The 17,024-nt window shown below is 40.0% G+C and overlaps 1 protein-coding gene across 2 annotated transcripts in view; it reads left to right on the top strand.

Moving 5' to 3' along the window:
- The window catches only part of RNF128 (ring finger protein 128), a 61,561-nt gene that overhangs the window by 23,660 nt on the left and 20,877 nt on the right, over window positions 1–17,024 (top strand). Inside the window, exon 2 of one of the 2 annotated variants that reach the window (XM_032475117.1) lies at window positions 3,618–4,751. The exons of the other annotated variant lie outside the window; for it this stretch is intronic. Coding sequence (XP_032331008.1) covers window positions 4,259–4,751 — 493 coding nt within the window. The 5' untranslated portion in view covers window positions 3,618–4,258. The remainder of the gene's footprint in view (window positions 1–3,617; window positions 4,752–17,024) is intronic. 2 annotated transcript variants of the gene reach the window in all.

Below are 17,024 nucleotides of genomic sequence, written 5' to 3'. Positions count from 1 at the left end.
GCAACACTCTGTGAGGTAGTAAGCTCTGACACGGGGAATGTTTAAGCAGAGGCTGGTTGCTGGCTACCCATCAGGAATACTCTAGGCTATCCCAGGGCTTCTCAGATGAATAAAAAATCACCCAGGGATCTTATTAAAATGCAGATTCTGAATCAGCAGGTCTGCGTGGGACCTGAGATTCTTCACTTCCCACAAGCTTGCTGATGATACTGATGCTCCCAATTAACAGATCTCATTCTTAGTAGCAAGTCTCTGTTGCCATTTGAAGATAAATCACAGCGAGACAGAGGGATACCGTCTGGGAAAGCCAGAGAGTTACGCAGACAAGGCTCCATAAAGTGGGAGGCCTTGGATGCAGTTATGATCTACCGTCTGGTTCTTAGCTTTGTAAGCTTTGAAACTTGATTGGTAGTATAACCAGAGACTGGGCTCCTGGGGACTGACTCACACTTAACCAAATTCACAAGAGACCAATATATCAGCCAGAATGCCAATTGATTAATTTATAATGAGAAGTATAACTTCCAAGTGGAACAGATACTAGTGTTTGCTGATCAGCACATAATCTCCCTGCAGGCATATTTACACAAGGAGCTAAATGATAATAAGAACGTTGCTTGGTGAGGATGGACTCACAGCAAGGGGAGTTCAAAGGATAATTTTAATGGTTCATGTCATCAAGCTATGAGAGTCTGATACCTCCATCTCCACTGTTGGGCTAGACCTCCAGAACAGTGCTGAGGATGTCAGCCTCCGTCCCAGTATCTCTGCCTCCTGTCTTGCCCTCATACAATACAGATGATCTATTTAAGCCTAGGTCTGACAATATCATTCATTTGATCTGCTGACTTTAATATAAATTCACAGTCTAGACTCATCGTTACAAAAAGTTTAAAATATGGAGAAAAGTTGAAAAAATAAGACAATGAGCACCTATACACCTATACATCCACCATCCGGATTCAACAGTTGTTATCATTTCGCCACATTTACTTTGTGCATGTGTGTGTGTGTGCACATGTGCACTGAGTCCACACTCTTTAATAGAGTTTTCTAAACTCTTCATGTTCTGGCACAACCTACTTGACCTGCTTCACTCCCCTTGGCTTCCCCTTTGCAACTTACATCCCTGATATACCTAACCACTGAGTGATAGTTCCTTGAATGTTCCCCAGGGTTCTCATGTAATATAGTATTGCATATGCCTGAATATCCTTACTCTCTTTTTTCTTGATTAACTCGATTTGTTCTTCAAGACTCAGCCACGTGCATGTTGCCATAGCACCCTGTACTCTTCTCAGTGATGACATGTATTACACTGTACTGTTATTGTTTATTGACCTCTCTGACCTTCCTAATACACTGCGAACTCATCGAGGCAGGGACTGTTTCATTTGTCTCTGTATACTTGTTAAATTCCTTTAACAAATGTCTTGTGCTTAGTAGGTGTTCAGCAATCAGAAAATCCAACTGCCTGCCAGATGGTGCTACCCAGTTACATCATGAGTACCTTGAATTCAACAGATCAAAACTGAACTCACTTCTCCTACCCACTCTACACATTTCAAACCGTCCTCCTAATTAAATGCCATCCAGTCTTCCAAGCCAAAAACCTCAGAGCAATCCCTAAGTCTTCCCTCTCATTCATCCTCCAAACAAGCCCTGGTGATTCTATCTTCCAAAATACATTACCAATCTGTCCAATTCTCTTTATCTCCACTACCCATCTCGTCCAAGCCACCTTCATTTCTCACCTGAAGCACTGCCAACAATCCTCTGTCTGGGCTCCCTGCTTCTATCCTTGTCTCTTCCAATCTATTATCCACAGAGAAGCCAGATGATCTCTAAAATTCAGAGCTGATTATATTACTTCCTGCTTAAACCCTGATTATGTTACTCCTTGCTTTTGGGTCAGGTTCAAGCTCCCTAGCTTTACCTAATGCACCCTCAAGAACTGACCCCTTTTCTTGTATTGTTCTCTGCCTAGAAAGGCTAATGCTCTCAAGCTCAGCACAGGTGCGACCTCCTCTGGGCAGCTTTTCCTTACTTCCTAGTCTGGGTTAGCTCCTCTTAGCTATCACCTACTACTGCCCTAAGCATACCTCTATCATAACTCTTACACCACATACATAGAGCACTCTGTACACACTACAATGATCAGTACGCTTGTTTGTCTCATCAAAGCTAATTTATAAGCTTTTTGAGAGCAGAGTTAATGTCTTTTTAAAATCTCAGTGTTTAGCCCATGATTGGCTTATAGATTGCAATAAATAATTAAGAATCAATGGATAGTAACAAATGTCTCTCCAAACTTCATTTTTGTAGATAGCTTATAAAAGATCTCTTTTCTTTTGGAGACGTTCTTTCTTCAAAGTACAATATAGTCGACTGTCATGCAGGTGATATTGATTGAATATTGAATGTTCTTCACCAGCAATTTCAGACAATTTCTGGGATTGTACCATTTCTTTAAAATGGCAGATGCTACCCTTTTCTTTTCCCCTAGGTAGTTTTTCTCGCAGAGATTAATGTCATCAGTAGTTGGGGGTGCCATGCCCTTGGTCCCATATACCTCCCTTGACCTCTAAAGTCCTTTTCGATACCTATGGTTCATGTTTCACAAAACTGCCCATTTATTTGGATTCTAAGTTCTGTTTGCTTATGGTGTTAATTTTCCTCTAGGTTTCCCTCAAGCCACTGGGGCATTAAGCGCAGAACTGTCCCATGCTTAATCTTTGCAAACAATATTGATTAAGTAAATGTTGGGCCAGTGACTGAGGGGAGTGGTTGCTCAGGAATTTAACAAGTTTTGGGCTGAATAAAGTAAATTATATTTCTTTAAACTGAAAAAATGGCTAGAACTAAGCATCTTGAACATTACTCTCTCTGATTATTACCTCAAATTAACAACCCTAAGATTATTTTAAAAGTATTAGATCCCTGAACCTGTTTAATAATGTTAATGTTTAACAGATATTCTTACACTCTGCTAAGCAGTGTGGTAAGTGTTTTATGCCGTGAACTCATTTGATCATCTAGACAACTCTCTGGGGTAGGTACTATTATTATCCCTATTTTACAGATGATGAGGAAACTGAGGCACAGAGAGATAATTTCCCCAAGGACAAGAGTTATCCCTGTCAGCTGCCAGATGTATTCTCTCATTTTAATCGAATGCTTATTTATTGAGCACCTACTAAATGTGGTAACTGACAGAATAGACAAAACTACACTTAAAGTAAGAAGAAATCTTAATGCAATATTGACATGAGTGAATTGTCAAGGTGAGTCAGGCTCTTTTTACTTAGTGGGAAATGGAGAAAGAGTATGTAGTTAAATGGTGCAGACATACCTGTTTGGGTAAATCTGGTTTGTGGCAGCTGAAGAAAAGACACTTAGTTTTGAGGTGTATGAAAACAGTCATTCTTTCTTGAGAGCTAAGATGACTTTTAGAAGGGGCATCTGATACAGTTTGTTTATTTATTTGATGCAGTATATTTAGCATGAGGTAAGGGCAAGAAGGAAATACACAGGTATGACGCTTGTTTGGAGCAGGAAAAGAAAAAGGTTAAAAAAAAAAAAAAAGTAAGGCGCTCTTTTTGCTTCCTCCCGCCCAGAGAATTAGTAAACAGCCTGCTTAAACACCAGCCACCTACCCAAATTCTCTTGACTGCAACTCAGACTCTTCAGATCTGCGCTTTTTAGAAGTACTTTCGAGTTCTGGCACCTTAAGCGTGAAATGCCCTGTAGTCAAACGTTCTGAGGGAAACATATATTCTTGCAATTCAAAACGGACTTGCATCCTACCAGCGAGCTTTTCTGTTGGCCGATTCTATAGTTCCTCGCCTGCCCATTTTTCATAAAACGACACGCCACACCTGACCGACCACACAGCCACCGATCCCATTCTAACGCCGGCCCATCCTGTTACCCTTTTAAGAGGCGGATCCCGCAGTGTCCTTTCCTCCCTCCCAGCCACCTCTACCCCCAGTCGGCTGGGCGGAGCTTCGCGCTAAAGCCCCGGAGCCCGACGCGGCCGCAGCAGTGGCGAGGAGGACTGGAGCTGCGAAGAGCTGCAGCTGCGGCGGCGGCATCTCCAGCGACTTACGTGCCTCTCAGCTCCGACCCCGCTCGCCGCGCGTGCCAGTCTCTCCCCGCCCCCTCCCCACCTGGCGCGCACCTGGTCGAGGCCAGGGTCCCGCCGAGAGCCAGGAGGGCGCGTGCCAGGGGCCCGAGGGGACCGCAGAGCGCGCGCGCCATGGGGCCGCCGCCCGGGGCCGGGGTCTCTTGCCGCGGTGGCTGCGGCTTTTCCCGATTGCTGGCCTGGTGCTTCCTGCTGGCGCTGAGTCCGCACGCCCCGGGCTCCCGGGGAGCCGAAGCGGTGTGGACCGCGTACCTCAATGTGTCCTGGCGGGTTCCACACACCGGAGTGAACCGCACCGTGTGGGAGCTGAGCGAGGAGGGCGTGTACGGCCAGGATTCGCCGCTCGAGCCCGTGGCTGGGGTACTGGTACCGCCCGACGGGCCGGGGGCGCTCAACGCCTGCAACCCGCACACAAATTTCACGGTGCCCACCGTCACGAGGGACTGGGGCAGCAGCGTGCAAGTCTCCTGGTTGGCCCTCATCCAGCGCGGCGGGGGCTGCACCTTCGCGGACAAGATCCATCTGGCTTACGAGAGAGGGGCGTCTGGAGCCGTCATCTTTAACTTCCCGGGGACCCGCAATGAGGTCATCCCCATGTCTCACCCGGGTGAGTGCAGCTACCTAATTGCGCCCCATCAAACCCTGCCAAGGCCATTTTCTCTTATTTTCCTCAGTGTTCTCCCCGCCCCCCCCACCCCGGTCCCCTTGCTCCGAAGGAAAACGAGTGTCCTTTTTGTCCCCACCGAGTGAGGCAGGGTCCTCTCTTTCCCGAGATTCACCCTGCATAGGGGGTTGGGCGGAAAAATCCTTTAGAATTTGCCTCTGGTGGAAAAGGGTAAAAGCAAACGGAGTGCGGAGGCTGGCAACTCGAGAAGGACTGTTTGGGCTCTTTGCGTCGTCTTTTCCCGGGGTTTCACGAGGGTGTCTTGCGCTGGATTAATTGGTTGGTGGTGGTCATTGGCTTTGAAATGACTGGGGAGAAGCCTACTGGAGAAGCCGGCCTGGAAATCCCTTCCTCAATCATGTCTTGTTGACAGCCTCAGGCCCAAAGCAGATTTTTCCCTCCTCTCTCCTTGTTTTTCTCTCTGTTTCCTAGTATCAAGTACAAGATTGTGTTACCGTGCCCTGTTAACCTCATTGCAGTTTGGTAGAAACTTAGCTTAGCTTTTGGGTTATTCTATGCCCAGGGGTCTCGGGTTCCAAGTGATTGCTAGTATCAGTGCTTTCCTCTGCTTTTGAAAAATCTGATTTAGGTTATTGAGTGGTGAAACAGGTTGATTAGTATTATTGAAAAAAGAAGAGGTTTCTGCGTGAGGCTGGCAAAGGCCTAGACTTTGGAAAATGTAATCCAGGTAGGTCTTAAATTTGTGGAAATGAGGTGGGTTACTATTTTTCCCTCTTCAGTTATCCTTCCAGAAACCTTTTCCCCTATTTGTGATTAGGTATCCATACCATATGTACATAGTGATCCTAGGCCCCAAAACATAAAGGAAAAAAAAAAACTGGGGGAGAAAAAGGCAGAGACACGTTATAGCAGTATATCATAGTTGTTGAGAGCTGGGCCTCCAGTCAGACCTTGGTTAAATTCCGGCTCCACTGCTTACTTGTCCTGTGACCTTGAGCAACTTATTTGAAGTCTTTAAGTCTGGGTTCCCTCATCAATCAAATGGGAAAGAACTAAGAAAGAACCACTCCCACACATTTGCCTTGAGGATGAGATGAAATAATGCCTGTAAAGAGTTTGACACCTCATCCTTTTCGGTAAAGGTTAGGGGATAGGATTAGCTTTTTAGGAGTCTCTGGAGAGATGAATCTGGAGGCTGTGTGTATTTTCTAAAAACACTGGCCCTGCCTAGAGAGCACTTGCAGTGAGTGGCTGGGTGGTATAATGGAAAGAGCACTGAACTGGAACTCGGGAGATTTGAGTTATTTTAGTCCCTTCTCTGTCTCTACCAGCTTTGTGACCTTGTACAAGTTACTCACTAGTCAAATGATAGTATAGAGGTAGGGGGAGGAGGAGGCCAAGTTGGCAGACCATGCAGAGACAAAAATGAACTAGATGAACTCTAGATGAATTCCAGCTCTAAAATGCTGTGATTCTTAGATTTTATGTTGATTAAAGGAGCAACTGTGTCTCTTTTGGTTGATAATTCATTGATTAGAATGAAATTACTTTTATAAAGGCTGTTAGAAATGAAGAATAAGGACAATTTTAAAGTCCTTACATTTTCAAGTTGGCTACCTAAATGCAAGGATTTGACTTGGCCTCCTGCACACAAGATTTATTTGCATGGATGATTTGGAATTGAAGAGTACTCTTTAATTAGAGGGTTCCTATTTAGACCACTTTCATCCTACTTCTGTTAAGGACATAAGCTTATATTTGTCTGGTAGTTTTAGGGGAAAATAAAATAAATTTGTGTTGAGCTCCCACTATGTGCCAGGAACTCTATACACATCTTACTTAGACTTTATTGGGAGACAGTATGGTATACTAGGAAAAGCCCAGGCATTGTAGTCAAGAATGGGAATCAAATTCTGGATTTACTACACAGTAGCTTTGTGTCCTTGGTCAGATTATTTAACTTTACTGAATCTCAGTTTTCCCATCTATAAAATAGAGCTAATATTTACATTGCTGTGATTATTAAGGATAACGTATGTAAACTACCTAGCAGAAAATAAACACTCATTTAAAGTTATTACAAGGGAGAGGGTATAGCTCAGTGGTAGAGTGTGTGCTTAGCATGCACGAGGTCCTGGGTTCAATCCCCAGTACTTCCATTAAAAAAAAAAAAAAACTAAATAAACCTAATTACCCCCCCCAAAAAAACCCAAAACCAAACAAACAAAAACTAAAGTTATTACAATAGGCTAATGCTAATAAGATGCAAAAAACTGATGAACAAACATGTGCTTATGCAACTGTCAGTGTAAAAATGTTGGGAATCTAAGCATGGCTTTTTGTTTCAGGATACTGTAAAATAAATATAATATATTATTAAAATTATTAAAATATAATAGCAATATATTATTTTATTAATAAAAATAATACAAGAAATAAAGCCCTAAATATTGATCACTTAATTAAAACAACATTCAGAAAAGTGTTTTGATACTTTAAAAATGTATTATTATCTGAGATGATGACTGTAGCAGTGTTTACCCTTAGGCTAACTAGCTAAAAGAGCTAGCTGGTTCCTTGAGGTATGGAATTACATTTCTCCCTTGAAGTCCTGGAGAAACGACTTTTCAACACAAGGGGAAAATCACTTTGCATTTCATCCCTGTCTGTTGTTAAATATTTGTTTGCAAAGTGCTGTGTTGTTTGCTCTGCTCATTCCTGAGCACAGTCCCAGGGTTCACTGTAATCTCTGGTCAAAAACGATTTTCTCTGGGATCTTAGTGGCAAAGAGGTAAGACTGAAGTTTAAGTGTTAATTAACTTAATATATATTGCCATGAATTATACAAGGGCCACCAAATGTGGAAAAGCCATTGCTGTTGTCTTTATTTACAGAACCTTTCTTCACCCACTCTCACAGGGGCCTGTGCTTGAATTGTCTGTCCTTTGTTGGAGTTTGTGCTGATCATCCACACTCCCACCAATCACAGTCCTGTGACCAAGAAGACCCATTTGTTTCAAGTAACAGAACTAACCGGTTTAGAACAGTTGACTTAAAACTTTGGTGTTTTGGAGAGAAACTCCACTATATGTGAGCAATCAGTTAGGAAAATGACGCTGTTTTTATGCATACCACAATTTCCCAAAGGGTAGCTGGAGCCATACAGCAGCCCATGCAGTTTGTTTCTCTATGTTATTTTGGTTGCAAAGGGTCCAGGAGAATCCTGATTCACACGGATTAAAAAAATTGTAAATGACAGATTTTTTTAACAGCTGATCCTTCAATCTCTGGATATTTTTCATTCAAATTGATCCAGAGACTGGGGAGAGAATTCGGAGAAAGTTTTGGTTTCACCGTTTAATTACTAGTCACATGTCTCATCTTAAACCTGAAAATCAGATAACAAGCAGCCAAAACTTTGAGTAAGCACTAAAGCCATGTAAAATGTAGGACTGTCTCGGTGAAACACATTATGCGTGCTCTTGTTATATTGCACAACTGACTCTGCTGCTTTTGCCAAGCAGATGAGCCCGACCCTTGCAAGCTTCCTAGTTGAACACAGCCCACGGGTTGAAGTGGTGTCAGTACTTCCTTGTACAATTTTCCTTGAGTCAACATATGCAGACACGAACTTATTGAAAGACCTGTGCAGAGCTGCAGGCTTCATAATCCGTGACGCATTTACAAGAACTTGAAACATATTCATGAGGATGGCGGGAGAAGCATTATTCCTGAGGTCTATAAAAAAAAGTGAATGAACCACACTGCTTAAATTAATGATTTGGTGGTCTCCCATGGGATACAGTTTGCTATATAAAACAGTAGCTTGTATGCGTTGTTAGAAGACAGTTAAGCATATGAAGAGGATGGCCTCTGCCACTTACTATTTTTAAAATCTTAGGCCAGTATTTCACTTCTGTAAGTCTCAGTTTTCTCCTGTGTAAGATGGGCATAATAATAAACTTGTCTGATAAGGTTAGTGGAATTTAATACAGATAGTGTTTGTTTAACACAGAGCCTGACCTTTAGGGAGCTTCTATAACTTTTTTTAGCACAATTAAGATAGTTAAATGTATTTTAGAAAATGGAACTTGAATTGTATGCTAGTGGTATATAATTTGAAAATGAATAGCCCAGAGTACTTCACAGTCCCTATTACCTGACATGTAACTGTAACCCTTTAGGCGTAAAGTGACTAGACTGAATTCTTTTTTTTTAATTGTTTTTTTTTTAATTGAGGCACTGAGGATCGAACCCAGGACCTTGTGCATGCTAAGAGCTCACTCTACCACTGAACTATACCCACCCCTCTAGACTGAATTCTTGATAAGAAAATGACCTTTTGGCCCACCTATGTTTTGTCATTCTTTTCTCAAATAACTGCTCCTTCAAACAGCCAATCTTTCAATTCACAAAGGACTTTGGAATAGGATTTTCCACTGATTTATGGCCACCCAATCCCTTCTCAACCATTTGACATTTAGTTTTTATTCTGTTTTTTGTTTTTGTTTGTTTTGCCCCCGAGGAAGTTGACTTCGAAAAGAACCTTTTTTAGTAGAATGAGTGGTTCAAAAGAAGATGAGAACAGATTGGGTGGTGATGATTTACCAATGTAAAACACCATTTCAAAATCTCTTCCCATGTGCATCCTTTTGGGCTTCTTGCAGTACTGTATTTGATACTGTTGACCACTTCTCCTTTTGAAACTTTCCCAAGCAGTCTCTTGCTTCTCTTGCCTCTCTTTGGTTTCATTTCTGTTATTCTACTAGTGCATTCATCTCGCACCTCTTCCTCCTGGCATTCACACCCAGGCCTCCAACTCTCCTCTAATAAATAACCGCCACATCCAGTTGATACCATCACTTACAATCTTTTCATGTATGTTGCTTTCTCCCTGGCAATTATTATTACCCTGCTTTCAGTTCCTGTGTCTTCTCCTGGGAATAAATACTTAGCCTCCTAATTGGTCTCCCTGCCTCCGGTCATTTCTTCCCTCCAGTTCTTCCACATTGCCACTGGAACACAGCTCTGGTCACATATATGCCATTGCTCAAAAGCCCATTACTTATAATTTTTAGAATATGTCCCTCAGAACGGCATACAAGACTCTTAATAATCTAGTCCCAAGCTGCTTTTGAAGCTTTGTATACCTCTTGTCTTATGTTGATCCTTAAACATTCTCTACCCTTTCCCATTATCATTCCTTTGCTCGTATTTCTGCTCTTGCCTCTGTACCCTCTTCTTCCCAGCTCTGCTGGTCAAAACACTTACCCATCCTTCAAAACCCAACACAGACGCCTCCTCATCTTTGAAGCTTTTCTCAATTACTTCTTTTGCTCTTCCCACCACAGCCCCCACACCAAAACCAAAATAAGCTCTTCCCTTAGCTCCCATAGTCTCTTTTATAGTACTGTCTGCATTTTGCTGGTAGTTATTTGTTTATATATTTTACTTTCCTATTAGACTTTAATCATTTGAATGTTCTCTTAATTTTCAGATTCCCCATAGGAACCTTTGTGTTATGTGTGCTCGGGAAATGCTTGTTGAGTGGACTTAAATACACAAAAATGTCAGAGGGTTGTAAGATTCGCTAGAAAAGTATCTAACAGAAGAAGATTGAAATTCAATTCTTTGAACATTTATCAAGGGTCTACTATATGCTAGGTACTATGTTTCTTGCCTGAATATACAAAGGAATAAGAATACATAAATATTTCAAGATTGCAAGCTCCCTAATTTTATGGTGGTTGCAATCATGGGCCACTTTATGGGATCTTAATGGCAAAATGACCTAGGCAACAGAGAAATAGTGCCAATGAGTATTTACATTGAATCTTCCCTGTTCTTTTTTTTTTTTTTTTGATGTTTTAAAACTTGATTTACACCATTCAATTGATGTCTCCAATTGAAAGACTTCCATTGAACATGCTGGTGAATGTGGAATTCCATAACATATAAACCTCTAAAAAATAAATATAGCTTGATCAGTGAGTTGTTTTTCTAAGCACATAAAGAATTGTTTCGCCTGGTCCATGGAAGATGTGTGTTGTCTCATATAGAATGCCACATTTAATCTCTGTTCTCAGACTTAAGTGGAGGAAATAGAGGGGAGTACCAAAGATATGTACTAAGTGATTTTCTTATCATAAAATTAACCATGCTTCTTGAAGAAAATTTGGAAAATACAGAAAAGTATAAAACTAAAAAGCTACATATAATTCCATAACACAGAGATGGTACCATTAATATACCTTCTTGTCTCTTTCCATGTATAAGTATGCTTTTGTATCCTACTTTTATCATACTGGTTATCTTTTTCATGAATATGAATACAGTAAAAAGAAAATACAATCTAAAGGAAAGCATAAAAAGCCATAAAGTAACCATTTTAGTATTTTGGGATGTTTTGTTGTCATTTTCTTTTGCTTTGCATATATATTATTTAAAGAATTATAATTATATACTTTATATACAGTTTTCTACCCTGCTTGTTACTCTAAGCATTTCCCCATGTAATTAGAAATAGAAAGAGAATGTTCTTGTAAGCTGAAGACGGTGGTCTTTGACTGGAAGGTGGAGATGGAGCTTCTCTACCATTAACTAGCAGAAAGGAAGTGTAGAAATGGTGATGGGGAAGGATGTCAATTGGAACTTTTAAAACAAAAATATGCCCCACAGAGATTTACATAAAAATACGCTTACTAGCCATAAACATGATCTGGCCTAACCCATATGCATTGCCTGTTGTGGGCTTGGTCTTTTGAAAGGGTTGATCACCACTTGTGCCTTAGTTCCTCTTCCATAATCTTCCTTTAGGTGGTGTCCTTGTCACAGATGAGGTTTGCACCCAGTGTCCTTGTTGCTTGGCTAAGTAGGGCCTCATTGACTAAAATAGCTTTTATTTTTCATGATGGCCACTGAACTGTAAACTATTGTTGGGGTTCTCCCCAAAGTTTACTTAGTAGGGTACCACAAATACTGCCTAGGAGTGAATAATTTTGGGTATCTAAATGGTACTGAAGAATAACGTACATACCAAAAAAGGTACAGAAATAATTCATGTATAGCATTGTGAATTTTCACAAAGCAAGCACACCTGTGTAACCAGCACCTAGCTCAAGAAACAGAAGAGGACAAGAGCCCCTGAAGACTACCTTGCTGCCCAAGCTGAGGAATTTTTGAAGCAGCACGATTGTCCACTTTGTCTCCTGAGGAAATGACCTCTTGCAGCATGTGGTAGGAGCCCAGGCAACCCACAGAAACAAATCTTTCACTACATTGGAGCTGGTAAACTAGTTAACTGCGGTGATCCTCAGCTACACACTGTAGGAAGTTACTTCCAAGCTCAGAGTACAAGCACTTTTTGACACAGTTACTAAGCCAGTTCAGAGTTACCACGTTTTGCTATTAACACTGGCTTTAAAAAAAAAATGGAGGTACCAGGGCTTGAACCCAGGACCCCGTGCGTGCTAAGCACACACTCTACCACTGAGCTATAACCTCCCCCCATTTAATACCCACTTCGAAGCCCTATGGGCAAAGCAGAACACAAGGGCGCTTTGCTATTATTCCATTTCCTGTTCTGTCTCTTTCCGCTGTATGTATGTCTTTCTATACATCATGACATATAATTACTGCTTGAACTTACCCATAGACTTGTTACAATATTGATTTCTTTGGAAAAGAAAGTTTGGTGATTCATGCCTAACTTGATGGAGGCTGTTAGGTGCAGAACCTAGTCACGATTTACTTGGTTTTAATGCTTGAATGCTCAGGTTAGGTACAAATCAGTGATTTTGAGTTACCCCTGTTTATTTTGACCTTTTCTGAAAGAAGATGGTGCTTGAACTCACTTGTTAATATGTGTGTTTCTCTCAAGATATTAATCATTCTCATTTCAGATAAAATGTTGAAGTAGCTTTGTTAAATGCTGCCTGCAACTAAAAAGTCTTAGCTTTTGAAAAGAAAGTATACTAAAATGTTAACCTTGGTTATTTCTGGTTGGTGGAATTATAGGTGATTATTGTTCTCTTCATTATTTTTCTGTATTTTCTGAATTTCCTATATAATGAATATGTTTTATACTTGTAATCAGAAAAAAAATCAGGTATTTTAAAAACTTGAAAATACTTCTATCATGTTGATAAATCCTAAAGAAGGCATTAGTAATGTGGCCATAGCAACAACAGGAACAAAGCATATCTGATAATAGAAGTCATTTACAGACTATTATGAGAATTTAAAGAGAAATTACTTTGGTCTTTTGGCTATATCTTACCCACATAATTGTTAGAGTGGTCCTTTCTCAGTAACACTAATTGGTTTCTTCATATGTAAAATGAGCCTTGAACACTAAAGAACTTTAAAGGCTGACCTTTTTCTGTTTTAATATGGAATAGAATAGTTCTCTTTATGCTTTGTATCACTATTTATATTGTTGTCTTTCCCCCTTTACACCTACCTCACCTTTCTTGGTATTTTTGTTTCTTTCCCATAGGAGACCTGCTTCAGCTCACTAGCCCCCTTCAATTTCTATTCTATTCAGTACTTTTAAGATTAGTGCTAAATTTAACATCTTAGCATGAAGAATCCAATATATTGGCAGTTTTCACCCATGACACACTGAGTTCATCTGATGACAACAGCCTTTGTCATTCTAGAAAAAAAGGAGGAAATTTTGTGATAATTAAGGAAGAGGGAAATCATAGTGTTCTTATTTTACACTTTGTTAATGATACACAGAACATACAAGCTCAAAGTTGCATTTAGGACGTCGTTGAAACTGAATTACAGATCTTCCTAGACTTATGGTGGGATTATATCCTGATAAAACCATCGTAAGTTGAAAATATCGGTAAGTTGAAAATATTGGTAAGTTGAAAATGTACTTAATACACCTAACCTACTGAACATCATAAGTTAGCCTGAACTACTTTAAACGTGCTCAGCACACTAACATGAGCCTACAGTTGGGCAAAATCATCTAACACAAAGCCTGTTTGATGATAAAGTGTTGCATATCTCATGTAATTTATTGAACACTGTACTGAAAGTGAAAAACAAAATGGCTGTCTGGGTCCAGAATGGTTGTAGATGTATCGGTTGTTTCCTGTTGTGATCGCGTGGCTGGCTGCTTCTGCCCAGCATCAGGAGAGGGTATTGTCCCTCACATCGCTAGCCCAGGAAAAGATCCAGATTCAAAATCTGAAGTATAGTTTCTACTGTATGCGTATTGCTTTTGTACCATCATGAAGTCAAACCATCATAAGTCAGGGATTGTCTGTACTTGTTTTTAAATTTAGCGTTTCCCTTGAAATAATATTCTGCTATGTGAAGCTCCACAAGTTGGTGGTTTGCACAAGAAACTCAAACTCAAGGATAGCTTCTGTACCACTTCTTTTCCTCTTAGGATACATTTTGTGTCCTACTTTTCTTCTCGCTTCCTTTGCCTTTCATAGCTTGATTAATTCTACCTTAGATTCTTTCTCTCTCAGCCCCATCTTCCTTTTTAAAAAGAACTTGAGCTTCCTTCTATGCAATTCCATTTCTTTTGAGGTGAAATTAAGCATTATAAGAAACCAGTACTCTCAATATCTGATGAATTTGAATGTGTCCATAACTCACTCCCACAATCTCCATAAAAACCTCCCATCAACCATGTAATCTTCCTGATTAAATATGCATTTTTCTTGTGTCCCAGTATTTAAGTTAAATTTTAAATGCTTTAGGGTTTGGGTTTTTTTGTTTTTGTTTTTGTTTTCTTTTTTGCTTTAGGTATTTCCGTGATTTTTTTTCTGAGAAGTTTTAGTACAAGTATGGCTTAAATAACCATTTATATTTGCTTTGAAGTTTTTGGTCCTCAAAGCATTTCACATGACAATAATCTGTGGGCTCACTTGGGAACGCAGACACTGCTGAGCAGCACTACTATGGGAAAATGTATTCTCTCTAGTTCCAAACAACTGATTTACAAATGAATTTTTGAAACACAACCCATCAGTGTTTCTGTTGTGGTTATTGTTCATAATGATAGCTCTACAAAATATAGCTTATTGTGTTCTCCCCAATCATGCTGGTTTAGAGAGCTTTCTCTGCTTACTCAGGTTCTTTGTAATGTTCACCAAAGATCTACCTCACCTTTTCCATGTGTTTCACCTTAAGGACTCTGCATTTTGCTTCCTAACCTATGATCATTTCAGAAGTTGGCTTATTTTAATAGCATTTGTAACGTTCCCAAAAGTTTTAAAACCATAACTTTGACTTGTGGCTTAGTGAACCATTAACAGATTTCCAAGTCAGTACATCTTTCCTTACTTTAGAGGATTTCAACAGTCATTCAGATGAAGGCTAGAAAAGTGTGATTCTATTGAGTGAGGATTTCGTAGAGCTACAAGCAACCTATATTTAACACAAGTCTGAAGTGCGTTGAGTTGTAGGAGGGTTTTGAATTCTTGTTTTCCACCACCATCATTTCATTTTGGCAAGAGAACAGGATGTCTAAAAGAAAGTGAAACTGGCTGGTGCAAAAACACCAGTCACCTCCCTCGCTCTAGCCCTCCACCCGCCCCCTATCCATTTTACTCCTTCTGTCTGGCTGATGCCTTTTGGTTGAACTGGCAGACAAGACAAGGAAAATGACATACCTTGAGTAACGTAATTAAAGGCTAGCAAATTATCCTTTGATGGTAAAGAAAGCTACATTGCTCTATTTTTATTTCAACCCATTGTACCAAAGATGAATGTGTTCCATCTGAAATTGGGAGATAGCATATTACAATGGTAGAACAGGTGTCCTTGAATCAGATGGCTTTGTTTGAATTCTAGCCCTACCAATTAATAAATATGTGATCTGGACTTCACTTATCTTGTTCATAAAAAGGGGGATAATAATGCCCATTTTCTATGATGTTGTAAATAAGTGCTGGGCATGCAGTGGACATTTTGTAAATGTTAGTTCTCTTGAAACTTAACAATTTTTTTTATTAAACATACTATTTCACCTTTGGTTATTACAGCTGTTCACTACCACATTTTGAAATATGTAATTGTTTTATATGTAGAAGTAGGGAAAAAACTGTGACAATCCAAATTGCCTATTTTCTGGCGGTTTCTGAGAAATACGGGTAGAATCACATAATCAAGAAACTGAAACAACTTTTGTCCTTCTCTCCTGTGTATTTCCATCTTAAGCATCAGCAAGACATTAAAATCAAGATGTGAAGCTCTAACAATAGAAATGACTTTGGACCTTTTGATGGCAAAGTGGTAAAGATCGGGGACTTAGGAATCAGATGGATTTTGATTTGAATCCCAACTGTATCATGCAGTGGCTTTGTGACCTTAGCTAAATTAACGTCTTTTAAGACTCAGCTTTTTCACCTATAGAATAGGGGATGATATTTGTACCTACTTCATAGGGTTACTGTGAGGGATAAATTAGATAATATATAAAGCACTTTTTACACAGCCTGGTTCATTAAAGAATAGCTTAACCCACTCCTCACCCTCATGTACAGTCCCTGTCCTGGAGACTGGCAATGCGTACCACTGCCGGGCTTCCCAGAGCCTCTGATATGCTAAATAAACACGGTTTAACCTTGTTCAATGTGTTGTTTTCTAAAACTTATTTATTTATAGAACCCCTTTCCTATCAAAATACTTAACAACTGAAATATAATTTGGAAAACACTGATTGCCATGCACTTGATAACTTTTCCCTTCTCTCTCCCTCTCTCTCCCCTCCACTCCCCTCCCTCCCTCCCTCCCTCCCTCCGTCTCTCTCTCTCTCAGACTGGCCTCATATTTTACCTGTATCAAAGTTCTGTCAGTGTCAAGGAGTGACTAGACCAATTATCTCACTCTGATAAGAACAGAATGTTTTCAACTGTGATGACAAACATTTTAGTTATGTGTCTTGGTACTAATATGGTGCCTTTTAAATCAGGTTAATATGACAAGTGTAATTATACAGGCTAGGCTTATTCTCCTTATTGACTTTCAGAACATTTTAATGTGAAAGGATGAAAACACCAAGGAGACAGGTTTGTGTTTGTTTTTATCAGTCTTTAGGGCCTTAGTACAGGACTTAGCTTTTATAATACTTCATAAAGGAGGAAATTTAATATTCTCAATTAGTAGACTATTCTTAGTTTTGGATTTCTTTTAACTGAATGATACCAACATTTATAGAGGCATGCCAAATTCTCTTTTTCTCCAATTCAGATACCTAATAGAATACTAATTGGATGTCTGTAA

The sequence above is a fragment of the Camelus ferus genome, chromosome X, assembly GCF_009834535.1.
Source record: "Camelus ferus isolate YT-003-E chromosome X, BCGSAC_Cfer_1.0, whole genome shotgun sequence".
In the NCBI taxonomy this organism is placed as follows: Eukaryota; Metazoa; Chordata; class Mammalia; order Artiodactyla; family Camelidae; genus Camelus; species Camelus ferus.
Note: the sequence above shows the minus strand (reverse complement) of the source record. Positions and strands in the feature narration are given on the sequence as shown.